Source organism: Sylvia atricapilla, chromosome 2 (genome assembly GCF_009819655.1).
Source record: "Sylvia atricapilla isolate bSylAtr1 chromosome 2, bSylAtr1.pri, whole genome shotgun sequence".
NCBI lineage: Eukaryota > Metazoa > Chordata > Aves > Passeriformes > Sylviidae > Sylvia > Sylvia atricapilla.
In genome coordinates this window covers 8972858-8993366 of record NC_089141.1, presented here as the reverse complement: position 1 = coordinate 8993366, position 20509 = coordinate 8972858, and the positions used below count along the sequence as shown (strand labels likewise).

At 54.0% G+C, this 20509-nt stretch overlaps 1 protein-coding gene across 1 annotated transcript in view; it reads left to right on the top strand.

The window, feature by feature from the left end:
* SLCO2B1 (solute carrier organic anion transporter family member 2B1) overlaps positions 1-19510 on the top strand; it is a 31645-nt gene extending 12135 nt beyond the window's left edge. The window contains exons 3-15 of the mRNA XM_066340755.1: positions 255-392; positions 478-640; positions 2168-2395; positions 3405-3503; positions 3852-3982; positions 9559-9667; positions 13448-13612; positions 14763-14955; positions 15859-16015; positions 17378-17547; positions 17785-17849; positions 18529-18649; positions 18889-19510. Of these exons, the coding sequence (XP_066196852.1) occupies positions 255-392; positions 478-640; positions 2168-2395; positions 3405-3503; positions 3852-3982; positions 9559-9667; positions 13448-13612; positions 14763-14955; positions 15859-16015; positions 17378-17547; positions 17785-17849; positions 18529-18649; positions 18889-19063 (1914 nt within the window). The 3' untranslated portion in view covers positions 19064-19510. The remainder of the gene's footprint in view (positions 1-254; positions 393-477; positions 641-2167; positions 2396-3404; positions 3504-3851; positions 3983-9558; positions 9668-13447; positions 13613-14762; positions 14956-15858; positions 16016-17377; positions 17548-17784; positions 17850-18528; positions 18650-18888) is intronic.
* Positions 19511-20509: the final 999 nt, after the last annotated feature.

The following is a 20509-nucleotide window of genomic DNA, read 5'->3' as shown; positions in this document are numbered from 1 at the left end:
ATCCACAGCCACTTCGCAGCTGAAATTACAGCCTCCTTGCAGATACTGACCCGTTGTTACTCTTGGCAGAGGCCAATGTGGTAGTTCTGACCTAATTTCAGAAGATCTCTCTGGTGGCAGAGCAGGGGTGACATTTCCAGGGCTTGTGGTCAGAGGTTTATGCTCAATGACTCTTCCTCTCTGGGAGGCATGCAGTTGGTTGTGCTGCAGCCCTGAGTGACCCTGCTGGGGGTTCTCCCTCTCTGTTTTGGCAGTTCTTTGTGTTCTGCCACGGGCTGCTGCAGCTCTCCCAGCTCCTGGTCTCCGGCTACCTGAAGAGCTCCATCTCCACCATTGAGAGACGCTACGGCCTCTCCAGCCAGACCTCGGGCCTGCTCGCTTCCTTCAACGAGGTGACCCCCAGCAGCCCCTGTCCCCGCTGAGCACTGGCCCCTGCTCCTGCCTGCCCCCCGGCACTGCCCTCCTCTGTCCCTGCAGGTGGGGAACACGCTGCTGATCGTCTTCCTCAGCTACCTGGGCAGCCGCGTGCACCGGCCGCGCCTCATCGGCTGCGGGGCCCTGCTGGTGTCGCTGGCCGGCTTCCTCATGGCCCTGCCACACTTCCTCACCGGGCCCTACCGCTACGACCAGTCTGTGCCCAGTAAGTGCTCCAGGAACCTGGGGTGGGACTCTCGGGGCAGAGGAAGGAGATAAGAGAGTGAGGGAATGGTGTTTGGGCTGAAAACGACCTGAAAGATTGTCTTGTCCCGCCCCTGGCACGGGCACGGACACCTTCCACCGTCCCAACCTGGCCTTGGACACTCCCAGGGATCCAAGGGCAGCCACAGCTTCTCTGGGCAGCCTGTGCTCCCCACCCTGACAATTCCTGCGAATTGTCGTAATTCCCCACCCTAACTGGGAAAAATTCCTTCCCAACCTCCCACCTCTCCCTGCTCCTTGGCACTGGGGAGCTGTTGTGAAATGCCCTTCATCCAGGCACTGGGAGCTGGGAGCTGCTGGCTTCTCCTCAAGAAATTCCATTTTTCCGAGAGTGAAATCACCTCAAGCGTGAGAAGCAACAGCTACTGGTGGAAAGCAGAGCCAGGGGATGTGGGAACCATGGAATCATGGGAAAGGGCAGGAAAACAATCAAAATACAGGCTGTGCCTCTGATTCCCCTTGCTTGCTGCACATCCAACCTCACCTGCCTTCCCTGCTCTAGCTGGGCTGTCTTTGAGGGTTTAGACCTCCCTTGAGAATATCAGCCTTCCTTGAGAAACGTGCAGGTCTAAATCACTCCTAGAGGGAACAGGACAGGATGGGTTTGGGTTCTTCTCCCTGAAGGAAAACGAAGGGATGAGAAAAGAAAGAAAGGAGAAAAACAGTTATTTGCTACCTTTCCAATTCCTGCCATGAAGCTCCTGCAAATCTTCTGGAAGCCTCCACTGGACAGCTTTTGTTTAGCTCACCAGAGGGAGTGCAGCTGGTTCAGGCAACTGCAGGCACCAAAGGAAGGCTGAATAGGTGAATTATTGCTGGCTGCAAACAAGGGCCAGCTGCCAACCCCAGCCTGGAAAAAATGAGATGATGTTTCAGCAGTGCTGCTGCAGGTGGCCTCCTGTCCCAGCACTTGGAGTTCCACAGGACTGGGGGCATAACCATGGAAATCCTGCCACAAGCACCAGCACCCCCTTGCCTGGGGTGCTAAGGAAGGTGAGGGTGCTAAAATCAGCACTTTGACTTGGGCAGCTTTTCTGAGGAAAATGAGTTTTCATTTCCAGGGTAGCTCCTGACAAAATCGGCAGGTTTGCTCGTTTAGCTGTGTTGGAAGGTGTATCAAAGGTCACGGGAGAGACCTCAGCTCCACTTCCTTGATGGAGGAAAAGCCTTGAAGGCTTTCCATGGCACTTGAAGCCGTCTGTGTAAACATCAGTGTGCAGTGATCTTTGCACCTTCTTTGTGTTTTCTTTCACCTGCCGTTTAAGGATAAGATAAGGACCTGGAGCTGTTGGAGCAAATCCAGAGCAGGTCATGAGCTGCTCCCAGGGCTGGAGCCCCTGTGCTCTGGAGCCAGGCTTGGAGAGCTGGGGGTGTTCACCTGGAGAAAGCTCCTTATCCCTTGAATGCCCAAAGAAAGAAATTCCTTCTCCAGACCAAGCTCCTCAGAGCTGTCCCCTTGTCACCGCAGGCACCTTCAGCAACAGCACAGACCTGTGCCAGCGCGGGGCCCCGGGGCCCTGGGCCAACCTCAGCGATGGCAGCTGCACCCCCCATGCCTCCAGGGAGAGCCACGAGGTGCTGCTGGTGATGTTTGTGGCCCAGGCACTGCTGGGCATCGGCGGCGTGCCCATCCAGCCCTTCGGCATCTCCTACATCGACGACTTCGCCAGCGAGAGGAACTCCCCCCTCTACCTGGGTGAGTCTGGGCTCCCTGGCAGGGGGACAGGCCAGGCTGGAGGTGACAGCAAGGCCAGGAAGATTAATTAATGAGAGCAGGGGTCATTAGAGCCCTTCTGCTCTGCCCAGAGCCAGGAAGGTTTCTGCAAAAAGAGTTTATGTGCTTCAGGCTTGAGCAGGCAGCAGAGGAGCTGGGAAACACCATTTGGGGCAGATGCTGGGGCTTTCGACAACCTGGAGACAGAGTTAATTAACATATCCTCCTCCAAAAAAGCTTCAAGAAGGACAAGAGGAACACTCTGATCTCTGTGTTCACAAGGGGCAGCAATGGGGGCTCTGTTTAGATGTTAGCAAAGTTATGCGAGCCCAAGAAAGTAGTTTCAACCACCAGGGACATGGGAGGGTGTCCTTCAGCAGACGGGGTGCTGGGGAACAGCTTCGGCACAGGCCCAAAAGGTGTGTCCCAGGGTAGGGGGATGGACAGCGAGGTCCTTGCAGGTCCTTCTAGTCCTTTTCCAGCTGTGGTCTGTGACAGCCCTGAACTGACAGGAACAGCAAAGGTGGATCAAAACAAGGTCATTGCTGTTTAAAAAAGGAAGCACAGCATCAAATTTTGCTCTGGTAGATGATCCAAACCTCTCACACGTAAGGTAGGAGTTGAATCTTACATGTGTGGATTTCTTTTATCAGAAATTCACAGAGGAGAGTTCACCGATAGCTTTTATCTCCTAAACCTCGTAAAAAACCGTGGTGTTCCCTGGATTACTGATGCCAAGGGGCACCTCTTATTCCTGGAAGTATTGCAGTCCTTCCAGGATCAGGAAAGGTCTGAGCCACGCCAAAGGGAATTCCCTGTGTGAAAGGAACACGGGCAGCGTGGGGCTGTTGCTCTTGGAGACAAGGAAGCTGCCAGGGAAATGGGCCGTGCTGGGGGCAGGTACAGCTGAGCCTGGTCCCTCCCTGAGGCCTCTCTGTCCCCATGGTCCCTTCCCCAGGCTGAGCCCTTCCCTGTTGCCATCCCTCCACAGGAATCCTCTTCTCAGTGACTGTCATCGGGCCGGGGGTGGCCTTCATGCTGGGCTCTGCCATGCTGAGGTTTTACGTGGACATCGACAAAGTCAGCGCAGGTGAGGGCACGTGTCCTGCCAGAGCTTCTGGAGCACAGGGCTCCTGTGGGCTCCCTGCCCTGTGCCAGCAGGACAGAGGGGGCATCCAGGACGTCCCTGGCCCAGCTGTCCTCATCCAGAGGGCTCAGTGGCCCTTTGGACACCCTGGGGACAGGAATGGAATGTGATTCAGTGATGGGATGATCAGAGGCAAATGATGCTGAGGCCCCAGAACTGGTGACCCCTGGGCTGGGAGCCACCTCCTTGGAGCTGGCGGATGCTGGGGGTGGCTGGGGCCACCCTTTGGTGCACTGGGGAACCTCCATTGTCCCAGCAGTGGTCTGATGCCCCTCTCCTCTTGTGTTGCAGCTGAGGTGCAGCTCACCAACAAGGACCCACGCTGGGTGGGGGCCTGGTGGCTCGGGTTCCTGGTGGCCGCCAGCCTGGTGGCCCTGTCTGCCCTGCCGTACTTCTTCTTCCCACGGGAAATGCCAAAAGAGGTAGGAGAGGTTCTGCACACACACCTCCAAATGTCAGCCCCAGGGAGCACTAACACTTGTGTTTCTCGGGGAGGGGAGGGTGCACTCCCCTGACTGCCATGTGTGAAAACGAGAGCTTTTCCAGGGGAGGTAAAGGGCGGCCAGCCTTGTCTGTCCTGGCTGGGAGCAATCCTGAATTTTGGAGGTGGAATTGAAATTCCATCCATGGGCAGACAAGGACAGCTCCTCAGGACAGCAGCTGGGGAGCAGGGCCAGGGAGGGGCTGTGCAGTCCAGAGCTGCCACCAGGACCTGACACAACTCGTAAGCTTCCCCAGCACCTCGGGAGCAGCCAAGTACAACAAGCCGAGCTTGCAGAGCAGCATTTCCTGCAGATTAGGATGTGCTGAAGCTGCTGGGACACGCTCAGGAGGTGAAGCTGGGCTCCTCTCAGTGTCTTGGCCGTGCTCTAAGTGGTGTCAATGCACTCCACATGTGCTCTACCCCGAGTCATCCCCAAAAACTTCCTGTCTGAACAAGTCTGTGCACTGGGGCAGAGTGATCATTCATTTCTCCTGACACTGCCTAAACTTCCACAGGACTGAGTGGAGATTTGGGGCTCCCTGACCTGTTTTACCTGTTCAGCTGGGAAATGCAGTGGTTTACCCCTGGCTGACATGAGCTGTGAGGTGATGGGGTGGGAACTGCTCCGTGCATGGCAGGATGAGCATGGTCCCAAGTGCAGTGTGCCTGGTTGATGCTGCTGCAGCCTGGGTTGCTCTGAAGCTTTCGGGAAGCCAACAGGGTCTGCTCAGCATGCCGGGGTGGCAGCTCCATCTTGGGGAGAAGTCCTTCATTAGGGCTGATGGGAATATTAATTTCATAAATGCCTCTTGAGAGAAAATAATGCACTTCCAGCTAAAACAGCTGCACTTTCTGGCAAGTGCTGCACTCTGAGTAGTTTGGAAGGGGTGGATATTGATTTTGAAAAGAGCAGAGAGGTTTCACCCTGCCCTGCTGGCTGGGGTCTGTCTGTATGGAACACTCCCACATGGCTAAACACCCACGTGTCCCTCTGCAGCATGGGAATTTCTTGAATTCTTGGACTTCTCCCCATTTTTGCATCTTCCTCAGAAAGCTCTTGGAATCTACTGACAGCTAAAAATAATAACAATAATAGGCAAACACTGTAAATAGCCAAGCTGTGCCCTCCTGGCAGGATGGGAGGCACAGGGGCCAGCCATGCCTGTCCTGTGGGGTATCAGCACCAGCAGCAGCAGCAGCAAGGGGCCCTGCCTAAGAAATTCAAATAAAAGCCTCTGTAGGAAGTTTGCCACGTGCTGTTCTGGGTAACATACATGAGCTGTAGGAGCACTCCAAGACTGGTTGGAAATCTGCGTTGTCATGGATGTTCTCCTGTGTGTGTGTGTGTCCTGTGCTGCCCCCAGCAAATCCCCTCGGGCACAGCAGGGGAATGGCCCACGGGAAAAGCACAGCTCTGCTCTGCCCAGAGGCAGCTGAGGTGTTTCTGCACCACCAGCTTGGGTCCATTTCTGGCCACCCTCCTCAGTGGGCATCGTGCAGCAAGCACTGGGTATCACCCAGCCTTCTCTGCCTATGGAGACTTATCTGCCTCTTCCCACCAGCCAAAGCACATCTACATTTTTTGTTCCACAGCCACGTTTCAGCCTCACCTTTTTTTGATGAATTCTTTCTTTGAAGTTCCTGGAATGGCTTGTGTTAACATTAATGATAGTGTGGGGCTGCTCTTTTGATCTTCTTCTTTTTTTTTTTTTTTTTTTTTAAATTAGAATATTAGAATTAGTCACTCCAAACACTTCAATTTCCCTGCTTTGCTGCTTGTCAGTAGGTTTCTGGCACCAAAGTATCCTGAATAATCCTATTGAGGGCTGATCACAGCAAAGCCATGAGGTTGTCATGAAATCAGGAACGGGATAGGAGGATGAGGCTCTTATACTGGAAAAACTGTTTTCTGTCAAGAACAGCTTTTTTCCCAAGTAATTCCAGTTTAATCCTGCTTCCATGAGCCTGAGCCATTCCTTGGAGTTGTGTCCTGGATTGTGAGGAGCTTTAAGCACTCTCCAGTTGCTGTGTAGCCATAATTTAGCTCATGCTTTGCCATCTGCTGGTGTCCCAAGCCAGGAAGCAGCATCTTCACAAAATTCCAGTATTGCTGGGACACAGGCTCTGTGTGTCCTGCAGCCCCAAAAAGGGGCTGGAAAGGGAAAAGCTGCTGTCAGACAAAAGCAGGAGCTGTCCCTGCTCAGCATTTTCCTGTGCAGGGTCTGTCTTGTCCACTCAGATCCCTCCCGCTTCAGGTGTTACTCAGGGACACTCCAAACACAGAACCCAACGTCTTCCAAAAGCCAGAGGGGCTGAGTGACTCTTCTCTCTGGCTGGGACCAAGCCTCCCTGCCCTGTCAGCCCTGGGCAGCCACTGACAGATGCACTGACAGAGCTCCCATGGATTCCATGGACAGTATTTGGCATGTCCCACTCCTGTCCAAGCCCTGGGGGCTCAGGTTTGCTCTCACACAGAGAGAACTTGAGACACCCATCAGTGCTCTCCTCCTCAGCCTCACTGCCAGCAGGTTGCAAAAACTTATTTGCCTGCATGTTGCAGGGACACCTGCCACAATCCTAGATTACTCCAGCCTGACCTTGGACACTGCCAGGGATCCAGGGGCAGCCACAGCTTCTCTGGGCACCCTGTGCCAGGGCAATATCACTTCCCAATATCCCATCTAACCCTGCCCTCCTTCATCTTAAAGGGCCCCCAGTAGATGCTGGAAATAGAGGTTTTTTTCTCTGGAAAAAGGTGCTGTGGTGCCCTGGGTGCCTCATTGAAGCTCAGAAAGCCCCACCAAAGGCAGCCTAGGAGTACAGGGCATGGTCTGAGGAACAGAGAGGGCCAAGTGGCAGGACAGGCTACAGGAATGGGTTAGTCTCTGCAGCTGGATTTTCCCCAAGGAGCTTTAAAGACAGGCACAAACAGCAGCTAAAAATAATCCTCCTGTGTGGTGGGAGCAAGGTGCCCCTCAGCTGGTTATTTTAACACTCCTGGAAACAGGGCCCCTGGAGGGACCCATACGTGCTAGAAGAGGCACAATGAAGTGTTAGTAGGGAGCCTGACCTTGTCAAAAGGAAAATAATTCTTTTCCAAGCTGTGAGGTTTTACACTTTGTTTGTCTAATATGAAAATAACTTCTCTGACCTTACTTTTCATTGAGCTGGGAATGCCAGGTTCTGTTCACAGCCAGAGGGAAACTCTGCAGATACCTCAAAATAAACAAAGAAAACCTCTCCGTCACAGAGAAGGCCATTTATCCCTGTTTCCAGGGGTGTATCTGGATAAACCCAGCCTGCTGGCACCTCTGGCTGCCCTTCTCACAGGTGCAGTAGCAGGTGGGGAGAGCAGGAGCTGCCAGGAAAAGCTGCTTTTATTTTCCTTTGCTGCAGAGCTTTGCTCAGCTATCCTTGGATTTATCCATGTCCGTGCAGGGAAATGGGGGATTTCCCCAGGCCAAGGTCAGGTTGGGGATGCTCTTCTTGATGCCAAGTGTGTGGGAGCATCATTCTCCTTCCTCAACAGCCTCCTCCATGCCCCTGAGGGTGGCAGTGATGCCAGTGGAATCACGGGGTGGGTTGGGATGCAGGGACCTTAAAGATGCCCCAGTGTCCAGCCTGGCCTTGGACACTGCCAGGGATCCAGGGGCAGCTACAGCTTCTCTGGGCAAAATCTTCCGTGCAGACAAAATCTCATTGCAAAACCATGAGATCCACCACGAAGTGGAGCCCTTTAAGGAACCGTGCAGGAGAATCCAAGTGTGGGGGCATTTTGCAAGCTCAGTTTGTTTCTCCTTGGCGTGATGCTGGGGCAGGGCTGAGCAGCCAGCCTGTGTTACTGCACCTCCCAGCTCCAGCCTGACAAATTTTTGCTGTGAGAATGCCAAAATCCCCCGTGGTAGAGGCACAGCATCCTCCTTAGAGCTTGGGCATCTCTGATGGTGCAGCCAGCACCATTCCAGCACCCTTCCAGCATCATCTGCAGCAAGCAGGCAGGATTCCTGCTTTTCCTTCTGCCCCTGCTTTCCCTCAGTCCAGAGGAATGGATTTCCTGATCCTTTCAGGCAGCAAAAAGCCATGCCAGGGCCGAGGCAGCCCAGGAAGAGGAGTTTTCTCCTGTGTGAGGGCTTTGCTTCATGTGCAGGCAGCTGCTGCTCCTCAACCAGCAGGGAAACGTCCCCTGCAAGGGTCACACAAAGGGACAGACTGGGGGAGTTGAGGGGAGCTGGGGTTTAGTTTGGATGTTCAGGCTGTTGACTCTCAGAAGTACAAACAGCTGGAAGCTGAGGAAGCCGCGGAAAGGAATAGCTTGAGTGTATTTTTGGAAGATGCCGCAGTTTCAGAGTAGAGTGGAGAGCCCCTGTAACGCAATTGAAAAGTGAAAGGGAGCTGGATTTTATCTTTGCATCTGAAAAATGTATGAAAGCCTGAGTTCCAGCAATTCAAAATAGGAAAGGAGTTTCACTGCCCTTGCCCTTCAGAAGGGCAGGTGGCACGCCCAGCACAGGCATTGTGACCTCACTGCTGTTTAATGGCCACTCTCAGTTTCAGGGCAGAGGAGGTGATTTTAGCTCGAGAGCTGCCGCTTCCTTCTGCCCATTACGAGTCTCTAATTGCTGTTGAATGAACTCATTTGTCCGGCTCAGGTCAGAGCTGCTGAGCTGCTGGGGCTGGCAGAGCCGGGGCTGTTGGCTCTGGCTGTAAAAACTCCGTGGTTTCCCATGAAAACCACGGTGCCCTGAGCCCTCCCACAGGCACAGCAGCACATCCCCTCTAATCGGCGCCCTAAAAGCGCTCTAATCAGCGCTGTGATTCCCCTAAAAGCCTGCCGGGCAATGGCGCCGAGGCACATCCCAGAAATGCCCTGCTCTGGGAAGGGAGGCTGCCATGGACCGTGCCCGGGGCTCCAGCACGGCCCTGGGCAGCCTCCTGCCTTCAGGGGTGACAAACGTTCTGTCTCCATCCCAGGCCCCCTCCTTAAGTGGATATATTTTCCTCTCACTTTTGCCACTCTTTCCTGCCCATGGGTCTGTGAGGGAGCACAGAGACACAGAGACCTGCTCATCTCCACTCAAAGCAGTGCCCAAAGCAGTGCCCAAAGCTGTGCTGCTGGGGATCCAGCTGTATCCCTCCTTGCGTGCCTGTCCCCACACACAGAGGTAAAAGAAGCTCTGGGGCACAAACCCATCCCCCTAAGGGTATCCAGCTTTCCTTGCAAAGGATTTTTTCCTGAATTTGTGTGAGCTGAGCACACGGTGTGCTGTGCTTGGGGAATGGCACAGCTTGGCATTGATGAAGTGTGATCCACTGCTGTCAGGAGAGGTGGGAAAACTCTGCAGCACGGAGCTGTGTCTGGGTGCTGCCAGCCCTGTTGGAAACCCAGCACAGACAGGGATGGCCAAGGCCAGCAGCATCATGGGCTGCTGTGTGTCATGGTCTGGGAGAGAGAAGGCCAGGGCAGGGGCAGCTGTGGGGTGATGTGTGCAGTGACAGCCTCTGGTGTGTCCCCAGGTGGTGAGAGGGAAGGACAGAGACAGCAAGAAGAGGGTGGACGTGCTCAGGCAGCTCAGGCCGAGATCGGAGCACATGGAGAGCCTCTCCCTGATGGAGTTCATCAGACGTAAGTGTGCTCCCACACGGACAGCATTCCCTGCTGCCCCCTCACCCCACACAGCCCACACCAGGGCTGCAGTGCTGCCAGGGAACAGGGCTGTGCCCCCCTGTGCTCAGCCCAGCCCCTGGATGAGCCCCTGAGATGCACCTTAGGCTCAGTGCTGGCTTTAACCCCTCTGCTGCCAGCAGATGAGCTTCACCCTGCCCACACTGCCCTGTTCCATCTCATGCCGACCCAAGCACCTGGCCTCGGTCACTCTGAGTGTCACCTGCCTTCCCTGGCAGTGCCCAAGGCCGGGCTGGGAGCAACCTGGGCTGGTGGAAGGTGTCCCTGCCCAGGGCAGGGGGTGGAGTGGGATGGGCTTTCAGGTTCCTTCCAACACAAATCCTTCTGTGCCTCTGTGATTTATGGCTCACATGGGCAGTAGGAACCAGAGGCCAAAATCTCCCCAGAGCCCAAATCTAGGCAGGAAAGAGGGATGCTAGCTGTGAGCCTGGAGCAGTCGCTCCTCCAGTCAGTGGGGTTTGGGGGCCTCCAGCTGTTCCTGCTCAGTCCTCAGCAGGAATCAGACCCCAGCAGCACAAAAATCCTCATGAGGCTCCCTCCTCCAAGCCAGGCTGACCTCCTGTCCCACTGAGAATGGCCAGCACTGCCTGGGGCCAGGGTCTGGGCAGTTCAAATCCAGAGGGACATTTCCATCCAGCACAATTAAGATGTTTGGAAATGAGTGGGCTCTTTGTGCTGAAGGGGATCAGCTGGGCTTTGGTCTGTGGAGGCATCTGCTAATGGTTGCGATGTTTGGGTTTTTTAAATACTCTGCACTTTAGCAACTGCTTAGGAAAAGTGGCCCTCTGAAATCGCTCCGTGTCAGCTTCCTCCCTATTTCCCGAACATTATCCCGTTAATTTATTGGAAATTCTCTGTGTTCTGAAGGTCAGTGCAGGGCAGGCACAGGCAGGCAGGTGTGGGCAGGTTTGCTGCCAGCCTAATGCTCAATTAGAGGAGGCATTCAGGGGTTTCTTCCCCCCTCCCCGACCTTGTGGCACTGTCATTTAGAAACCTGTGTGATGGAGGCTGTGCGGGGGAACAGATTGATGGTGCTCAGATGGGATTTTCACACCAACACTCTGTTCTATGCCTCTCAAACACAAATGAAAATGAGCTCCCTGCTCCTGGGTGCAGGGAGGAGGAGAAACCTCACCCTGCTCCAGCTGTAGCTTTGGCTCAGGACCTGAATCAGTGTTGCTGTGTCAGGGCTGTGCTAATAAATTCATTATTTCTGAGAATTTCTCCCCCAAAGCCCGGTTCTGAAATAAATGAAGTGTCTGGTTTATGTCAGGAGAGCAATCTTGCTGAAATCACCGGGATCTCTAACATGAAACTCTTTTGGAGCCAGGAAGGGGGTGGCAGGTGGTGTGTGATGGTTAGATGGGACAATACGGTTGAAGCCTAAAGACTTCAGGGCTGGCTTATCTTCAAGTCCCTGGAAAGAGAATTCCCTTCCCATTTCATCTCTCTCCTGCTTTATTTCCTCTCTCTGTTTCTCTTTTTACTATTATTTTCTCCATGATCATTTATAAAAGCAGCATTTGGAGACGAGATTCTCCAGCCTGAATCTCCCTGGCAGTGTCCAAGGCCAGGCTGGACAGGGCTGGGAGCAGCCTGGGACATTACAAGGTGTCCCTGCCCATGGCAGGGGTGGCACTGGATGGGCTTTAAGGTCTCTTCCCACCAAAACTATTCCATGATTATGGAGAAGGAAACACCTTTTACCTTGTGTTCTGTTGCTCTGGGGATGACCTGAGAATTGTGGCAATTTTTGCAGAACACGTGTGTGTTGGAGCCCATCCCAGGAGGTTCTCCTTGGGAGCCCTGAGCCTCTGTGGGGCAGCCTCGGGCAGGAAGGGCTTTTCCAGCCCCAGCAGCAGCACCAGCACGGGGCTGTGTGCAGGACAAGGGCTCGGCCCCAGCTCTGGGGACACTCCAAGCACTGAGGTCACTCACTCCAGGAGGGAGCCAGCTCCACCGGACTCGCACAGAGCTGGGCAAGTCGGGGCTGCTGTGGAATGACCTTGGCTCTGGCACAGATGCTCTGCATAACTCTGGCTTGCACCCTGCTCCTCACAGCCACAGATTCCTCCTTCTGCAGGCATCGGATCTTCCTGCAGTAATGAAAAAAGTAGGATTTAGCTTGCCTGAAGTAATTTCCATTGCTAATTTCCAGGCTTCTTTTGAAAACACCTGGGAGGATGTGCAGGTTCTGCTGCACATACTGGGAATTAGCCCAGTGATTAAGGTGATCTTCAAGGCAATTGGAACGCTGCACTCGTCACTCGTGACTTGTTTGTTTCTCTGATGGTCCCTAAAGGCACTTTGAAGGGGATTTTTTTTTTGTTTGTTTGTTTTATTATTTTAAAGTTTCCTCTTGCTTTTCCTGTCTGCCCAGCTTCCTCTCTGGAGCTGTGAGGAGGATCCAATTAGTGCTGAGGTGGGGATTGCAGGGGATGGGAATCTTGCTGCTCTCACCATGAAATGGGGACCTGCTCAGCTTTTTACCTCTGGTCTGGGGTGGCAGAAGGCCTGTGGTTTGATTTAAAAGACCAGAGACCTCCAGGGAAAAGGACTTTTTGGTGGAACATTCCTACAAAAAGCTGGATTGGCTCTCAGGAGAGCTTTCAGCAAGCAAGCAAGCAAGCTGAGGTTTCCTATCTGCAATATGGCTGAGAAATTCCAGGGGTACTCTTCAAAAATCAGGACCTTTAGTGGGACTTGGGAGCAAAACCATTTCCCCTTTTGGGTTCCCATTGGTGTAATGCAGCTCCTTCACCCCACCCCCGACTCCAGCCTCCAGAGGGTCAGTATTCCAGGGTCCCTGACTGTGCTTTGTGTGCTAGGACCCCTCTCAGGACCTGCTTGTGCAGCTCCCTAAGATTTTTGGCTGTTTGCCTGACGTGGGGGCAGAGTGCTGAGCTGGAAAGGCGATGCTGCCACGAAGGGGAGTTTTGCCTTTGGGCATGGGAGGACCCCACTGCACGCACAGAGGGTCCTTTTGCCTCTCACAGAACATTTAGGACAGCCAAAATCCATCCCCCTCAGAGGACAACTCCCAGACAAGCCCCAGGGAGATGTCCCTGCCACAGTCCCTGGCGCCGCTGTGCTGGAGCAGATAGAAAGATTGTCCCAGTTGTTTGTCCTCCTCCGAATTAACACCACTAATTTATGGCAGTCCTTTGCCTTAATCCTCTCTGTTAATTCCTTATCTCTGCTCCAGCATATTGGCTGCCCAGGCCCTCATCTGGGAAACTCATCAGCAGTTTGTTTGGAGGTTGCCTTTGCGTGGCAGCCGGAGCAGGGGGGGAGCAGCAGCAGGAGCAGAGGGTGGCTTCAGGATGTGCAGGAAGGGACATCGCTGCAGGATGGACACAGCACCCCGAGCCCCTGGCAGCAGGGGGTGTGCTGGGCAGGCTGGAGACCTCTCCTGCTCAAGGGCTCAGCCTTAGGGCAGTGTCCTGGAGTGTTTCTTGCCCATAATCAAAAAATGCATTTCTCGTGATTGAAACGAAAAGGACGCTGAAATTGCAACCGCAGCAAACAAATAAATCAACTTTTAATGACTTCCCATCTACTTTTGTATTTGTCTGAGCAGAAGCTGTGCCAGAAAGCTTCAAGGAAAGGGATGGAATAAGCTGAGCTTTGCAGTACCCTTCCAACCCAGGCTCTTCTGTGACTCCCTGATGAATATTTTGCTGTGGCCCTGCTCTCCATGGTTCCCTCTTGTCCTTACAGGCTTTCCTGTGGTGCTGCTGAGGAACCTGCGGCACCCCGTGTACCTGCTGGTGGTGCTGGCTCAGGTCAACCTCTCTGCCATGGTGGCTGGGTTAGCAACGTTCATGGGCAAGTTCCTGGAGAGACAATTCTCCCTGACAGCGTCCCTGGCCAACATGATCATTGGTGAGTGTTGCTGAGCTTTTGGCTCCTTAAAAAAGAATCTGGAAATTAGGAAGGATTCCTCTGGAATGAAGCCTCCCTCTCAGAATTGGTTGGAGAGTTCAGAGATCCTGCCACAGAAGTGTTTAAAGCACATTTTTGAACAAACAGCACCTGAGGGAAAGAGGCCTCCGTGGTCTGCAGCAGATAAATCAGAATAAAGTGAGCAGAGCAGACTGGCAGAGCCCAGGGCTGGATGCAGGCAGGGAGGTTAAATGCTGAAGCAGTGCTGTCCTGCCCTGCTGAGCTCTTCCCAGCCCTGATTTACCCTCTGCATTCAAGTCAACACCCTGTTCCATCAGTGAATTTCTCTAGCCTTTGTTCTCACTCCTGAGTCTTGCTTGGCCTTTTTCTTTCAGATCAAAAAGCTTTCTGTAGCTTGAAATTCCTTCCTTGCGTGGGTATTTATGGGCTGAAAGCAACCTCCCCATTGATTCATAGCTGAATTAAACAGTTTGCATGTCTCTAGCTGAACTTTGGTTTCTCCCCAAAAGATGGAGGGGTTTATGTAAATGGGGTTTTAAAAGGTGACCTCAGAAATGGGCACAATCCTGCACTGCATAGAAATCAAACATCTTCCCCAGGCTTACTTGGTGTTTCTTCCTGTGGACACTGAAAATCACATTTTTCTGGGTGAAGCACAGCTTTCCACTGCTCCTGACATCTTCCATGCATGGATACATGGGGCAGCCAGTTTGCTATGGGATCCTGCTGCTTTTGAGGAGTAGCTTATTCCTAGCATTGTTCCCTTGGTCCCTTCTGAATCACCTGTGCTGAAAAAAGGGAACCCAATTGCAAATCCTCTGGGGTTTGCTGTGAGAAGGGACTGGTACAGATTAGAGATGGGCAGCAAGGTTCAGGGATAGGATGAGGGGGAATGGCTTTAGATTGGGAATTAGGAGGGAATCCTTTCCTGGAAGGGTGAGGAAGCCCTGGCACAGGGTGCCCAGAGAAGCTGTGGCTGCTGCTGGATCCCTGGCAGTGTCCAAGGCCAGGCTGGATGGGGTTTGGAGCAGCCTGGATGGTCGGAGAGGGTGGAACTGGGTGATGCTTGGGGTCCCTCCACCCCATCCTGGTGTGTGTTTCCCTGATCCCGTGCCTTGCCTTTCCCCAGGTGCTGTGAACATCCCTGGGGCCATGGTGGGGATCGTGGTGGGCGGTGCCATCCTGAAGCGCTTCCAGATGTCCCTGAGGCAGTGCAGTGCCCTGTGTGTGCTGGGCATGCTGCTCTGCCTGCTCACCGCCTTCCCCCTGCTCTTCCTGGGCTGTCCCACGCAGAGGGTGGCCGGTGTCACCTACTGGGACAGGTACCAGGGGCTGGGCACGGGGTGGGGGCACACCCCAGCCACGGGTAAATTCCTCACGATGGGGCTGGGAGCCAAGCAGAGTCCCCAGAAATGGGTTTTTTTCCCCTTTTAAGCAGTTAATGGAGATGAAGTAAGAAACCCTTGTGGATAAACACTGAGTCTGCCATGCCCTCAGATTTAGGGCAGAAAATGTACGGCTGGCCTTCGTGACTTAGTTCACAAGTGGTGGAGTCATTTCAGTTTTATCTCCTCAGGGTTAAAACCTTTTTAACATGAGATTTTGAGGAGCAGGGTTATAAGAGTTCCATCAGTGACATTTCCTAATGAGGAGCAAGAGTGGAACCCAAAGTAAACACATTTTTGGCGCAAACAGCAGAGTTTTCATGTTTGAAAGTGTAATGGATGAATAATTCAGGCAGAGGCCTGCCCTGGGATCACACCACCCAAGCTGTGGCAGCTAAGTGTGGGCAGGACCTTCTTGTGTGCCCCCAAGGCTTGATGCAGGTCTCTGTGAATTCCCTGTTTGGTCTCCTGTGGTCTCAGCCCTCAGGGAGAATCTCCCTCCTCTCTCTCCTCTCCCTCCTTCCCTCCCACCGTGTGGTTTTGCAGGAGCCCCAAAGGCCAGGTTCGGGACCCAAAGGCCAAATTTGGGACCAAAGGCCAGGTTTGGGAGCAAACATGAAGGAAGTGAGTGGCTCCTGTGCCCATTTGTGTCTGGGATGCTTTGCCCGGGCAGAGCGAAGGTTCGGGGCGATGCTGGAATTCCCGCTGGTCACACAGGGAAGGGTTTGTTGGGCAGCCCAGTGGGTTTTCACCGGTCCCAGCCCACACACAGTTTATTTGCTCTGTGAGAGGCCCATGCTGATGCTCCATAACTGACATTAATGCTCTCCTCGTGCTCAGCTCGGGGTTGGGAGCCCAGGACACAGACTGCAGTGCTCAGTGCCACTGCTCCCAGCGGGGCTTTAACCCCATCTGCGGCTCCGACGGCGTGGAGTACATCTCTCCCTGCTCTGCCGGCTGCAGCGATGTCAGCATCCACCCAGATGGCTCCATCCTGGTGAGTCGGGGCTGGGGTAGAGTGAGGGGTGCCCAGTGCCCAGCTCCAGGCTGCCAGGGCAGTGTCTGTGTGAGAGGGGACAGTCCCAGCGCAGGAGGAGCAGGGTCTGCTCCTGCCCTTCTTCCTTTGCGTTGGGTTATTCTGCTGCCCTTGCTGGTCTTTCCTGAGCTGCTCCCAGCCTGTCACTGAGACCCCAGCAGCCCTGCGTTTTCCCAGCTGCTACATTGGGTCTGCAGGTAGTGCAGGTGAGAGATCCTTGCCGTTGGAACAGCTCTGCAGAGGGTCAGCAGCCCGTGTGGGTGAGTGGCTTTGTACAGGGTGTAATGGCAGTGTGGGACTGTCTGGGCAGTGAGCAGCAGCGTTTCGTTAATTAACAGCACTTCATTTTAATAACAGTTATGATTGCTGCCAAAGCTTAGTCCCAAATGTGTTTTCCTGCACCCCCACGCCTGCCTTTAGTACAGCAGATCCTTTCCAACTGCTTTTTTTCCTCCTCCATGATGCCTCTGACTCCCAGCCCTTGCTTTCTTGGAAATTTTAAACTTTTCTTACCATTGTCAGCATCTCTGGCAGTACAGGGAGCTGTGGTGCTCATTGCCCACTGCCTTCCCTGCCCCAGGGTTTCCAGGAGCCCTCCCAGGCTGCAGAAAACCCTGCAATTGTGTGCCCAGCTTTGCTGCAGCCCTTCCAAAGGGCACCGTGTAAGCTTGGATGTAGGAACGAAGTTTTGGGGGACCCTGAGCTGCCTTTGCCTCTGGGATGACTCTTCTGCAAACTGCCACCCGCTCTGGCAACCAAAAGATTGTACTCATTTTATTTAAAGGTCTCTTCAAAAAGAAAACAAGAAACCTCAGGGGTTTCTTGTTTAAAACAAAATAAAAAGGAAAGAATTATGATTGAAAAACAGAGAAAAGGAAAAATTCCTCATCCATCATCCCAGGGCATCTTTTCCTTGCTGTTAGGCTCTACTAGTTACTTAGGAGCCTGTCTCCAAGATGAGGTTTTCCACGTTTGATTTGACACTGCCCTGAGCTTGGATGGAGGGGCTCACAGCAGGACAGCGCCTGTGCCAGGGCCTCAGCCAGGAATTCCTTCCCAATACCCCATCCATCCCTGCCCTCTGGTAGTGCAAAGCCATTCCCTGTGTCCTGTCCCTCCATCCCTTGTCCCCAGTCCCTCTCCAGCTCTCCTGGAGCCCCAGACAGGGCTCTGAGGTCTCCCCAAAGTACTGAGTGCTAATTACCGCTAATTATTTCCAGACAAATCCTACCCCCTTGTGCTTCCCTCTGGCAGCAGCGTTCCCTTCCAGCTGCACATCCCAGGGCACGTGAGCAGCCTCTGGAAGTTGTCTCCTCTTTGCAGAACTACACCGGGTGCAGCTGCATCGCGGGACTGGGGCGGGCAGGGTCGGCCTGGCCGGGCACCTGTGGCACTGCCTGCTCCCACCTCTTCGTGCCCTTCGTGGTGCTGTCCTGCCTGGCAGGGATCCTGGCCAGCATCTCCCACACGCCGTCCTTCATGCTCATCCTCAGGTGGGGCACCTTGGGCACACTTCTGGACAGCCACAGAGGGCTCCCAGAGGATCTGCGGGGCAGGAGGAAGGATTTCTCCAGCTGCGGGGCTGGGGATTAAATCAGCCCTGACTGGGGGTTAAACCAGGCCTGCATTGCCCTGTTCCTGCAGCCTGGGGGTAAAGCAGCCCTGCACTGCACCTCGTGCCTGTTCCTGCTGTGCCTTCACCTCGGCACATGTTCCGTTTTGTTTTTCAGGAGCATCCAGCCTGAAGATAAATCCTTCGCTGTTGGGATACAGTTCATGCTGCTGAGAGTTTTAGGTAAATTGAAATGTTTTAAAACACCGTCCTGGAAAATAATGGCGGCTCTTAGGGAGGGCTTTCCCAAGGCAGGAGAAGATGCTGCCCTGCAGGGTCTGGGGGTGCACATGGTGGGGACAAGACAAGGAATAACTCCAGGTCCAGGAGCTCAGGCTGTGTGCAGACACTGCTCTGCTCACCTCCAGCATATCAGGAGGGGCTCCAAACCCCGTCCTGTGATCCCACCAGTTATGTTTCCAAGGGGAAAAATTCATGTGGCACATCCTGGAGGCTCCCAGGATGTGCCACAGAAGCCGTGAGAAGCAGCAGTAAATTCTCAGTGTACAGAGGAGGAACAGGCTGCCCAGGGCAGTGGTGGGGTCCCTGTCACTAAAGGGCTTGGGAGGTACCTGGCTGTGGCACTTGGGGCCATGATTTGGGCTGTGGCACTTGGGGCCATATTTTGGAGTGGCCGTGGCACTGGGGCCGTGTTTTTGGGGTGGCTGTGGCCCTCAGTGCCATGTTTTTGGGGTGGCAGTGGCCCTCAGTGCCATGTTTTCGGGGCGTTTGTGGCACTGGGGCCATGTTTTTGGGGTGGCTGTGGCACTCAGTGCCATGTTTTCGGGGCGTTTGGGGCACTGGGGCCGTGTTTTTGGGGTGTTTGTGGCGTGGGCACGGCGGGGCTGACCCTGTGTTGCAGCGTGGATGCCGGGCCCGGTGCTGTACGGCAGCGCCATCGACACCAGCTGCCTGCTGTGGGAGAGGAGGTGTGAGCGCAGGGCAGCCTGCAGATACTACGACAATACTCTCTTCAGGCAGAGGTAGGCACGGACAGCGGCGCTGGGGGGACGTGGCGTGGGGACAAACTGCTGTGCAGGGCGCTGGGAACACGCAGGGACAAGGAGCCTGCAGGCTGGAGAGCACAGAGGTCGCTCCCAGCACAGCTCCCTGCCCTGTGGCACGGGCAATCCCTGGAAGAGGCTCCCCAGAGCCCCAGGGTGGGTGCCTGGAGCACCGGGGAGTGTCCCCAATCCCTGACCCGCTGTGTTTGCACCCACAGGTACCTGGGGCTGCAGTTCTTCTTCGAGGTGGGCGCCTTCCTGTGCTTCGGGGCCGTGTACCTGATCCTCAGCAAGCAGGAGAGGGAAGCCAGGCAGGCACAGCAGGAAAAGGCAGAGCCAGAGAAGGAGAAGCTGGCAGGGAACTCCCTAAAGAGCCCGGAGTCCAAAGTGTGACAATGACAGGGGGACCGTGCTCCGCTCTGGGGAGGTGAAGCCCCGTGGATCAGCTCACCCCCGAGCTGTGCGGGGTGGAGGCTTGGAGTGATGGACCTGGGGCTGTTCCCTGATTCCCCAGCGAGGATGAACCCTTCCTGCCCTGCTGTGGATCCATCCAGACCTCGTTCTCCACCTCAGGGCTGCGGCTTGTTCCTTCACACGGGTTAATCCACACACTCTAACCCGTGGGCCCTGCAGCCCCCTGGATTTGTGTCCTTCAGAGCAGTTTTTCCTGCTGTTTCAGTGATGCCAGCACTGAGCATTAACCAGAAACCTTGAAGGGTTTTGTGGTGTGGATTTTTTAAAATTAATCATTTTTAAGAAACATTTTTTGTACTGAACCCACAGATCTCTGTGATTGATGATTATAATTACATTTTTTATTTTTTATGTTGTCAGAACTTATTTTCTGATGGTCAATGCTTATCACAGGAGCTCGCTGAAGCATATGGGAGTTCAGGTGCATTCCTGGTTTGCAGTTCCTGAAGGGCAGAACTTTTCCCAGGGTTGCAGGATCAGAGGACGGGGTTGGAGCCCTCTCCAGACTGGATAGAGCCTGAACCATCTGGGCCCAGGGCTCCCTGAAGGGGCTTCTGTCTGTAATTATGGGGTGGAAATTCAGCCTGCCGCTATTTTGGTTCAGCTGCCTCCATTTCCTGCATTCTTCCCATCCTGAGGTTCTTTCCCACCCAAGAGTGGATTGTGTTGCTCCTACCACCAGCGAGCAGCCACAGCCACTGAGTAACTCTGTCATTTTTGGCTCCAGGATAGAATTTAATAGAGAAAACAAAACTTTTTAAGTTCAACCCAAATAAGCAGAAAAGAAATACACAGAGGGGAAAATTCATTCCCTCCTCCCAGCCTGGCAAATATCCTCTGGGAAGGGCTGGGTGTGCAGGAAGTGGAAGGGAGAAGCCCAGTGGTGAAGTGACTGAATTTAGCTGTTTCCCCAAACTGTTTGCCCGGCCATTCCGAGGGACCCAGTTACCTCAGTGCAGACTGAGAGGTTAATTGGAATATTTTTAGGGGTTGGGTTTGGGTTTTTTTTCCTATTTTTGTGCAGTGTCTTGTGTTCACTGAGTTAAGAATTTCCAGCCCTGTTCAGGGTACCAAGAAGTGATACCCTGGCTTCAGAGAAAGTTCTAGAAGCAGAGGTGTGCGTGGATGTTGCAGGGATGTGTGTGGAGCCATCTGGGGAAGGACGAGCAGCATTTGCTGACCATGCCCTTTAGAAAGCCAAAAGTGGGAGAGTTTTGCACTATCCTCTTTTCCAAGCCGTGGCCAGGCAGCATCTGTAACTAAGGCAGCCGGATAGGAATGGGAAGGAGGTTCTTTGGGCAGGAGGAGGGAAGAGACAGTGCCCACAGGGGTTGCTCCAGGTCCTGGCAGCCCAGGAATCAGTGG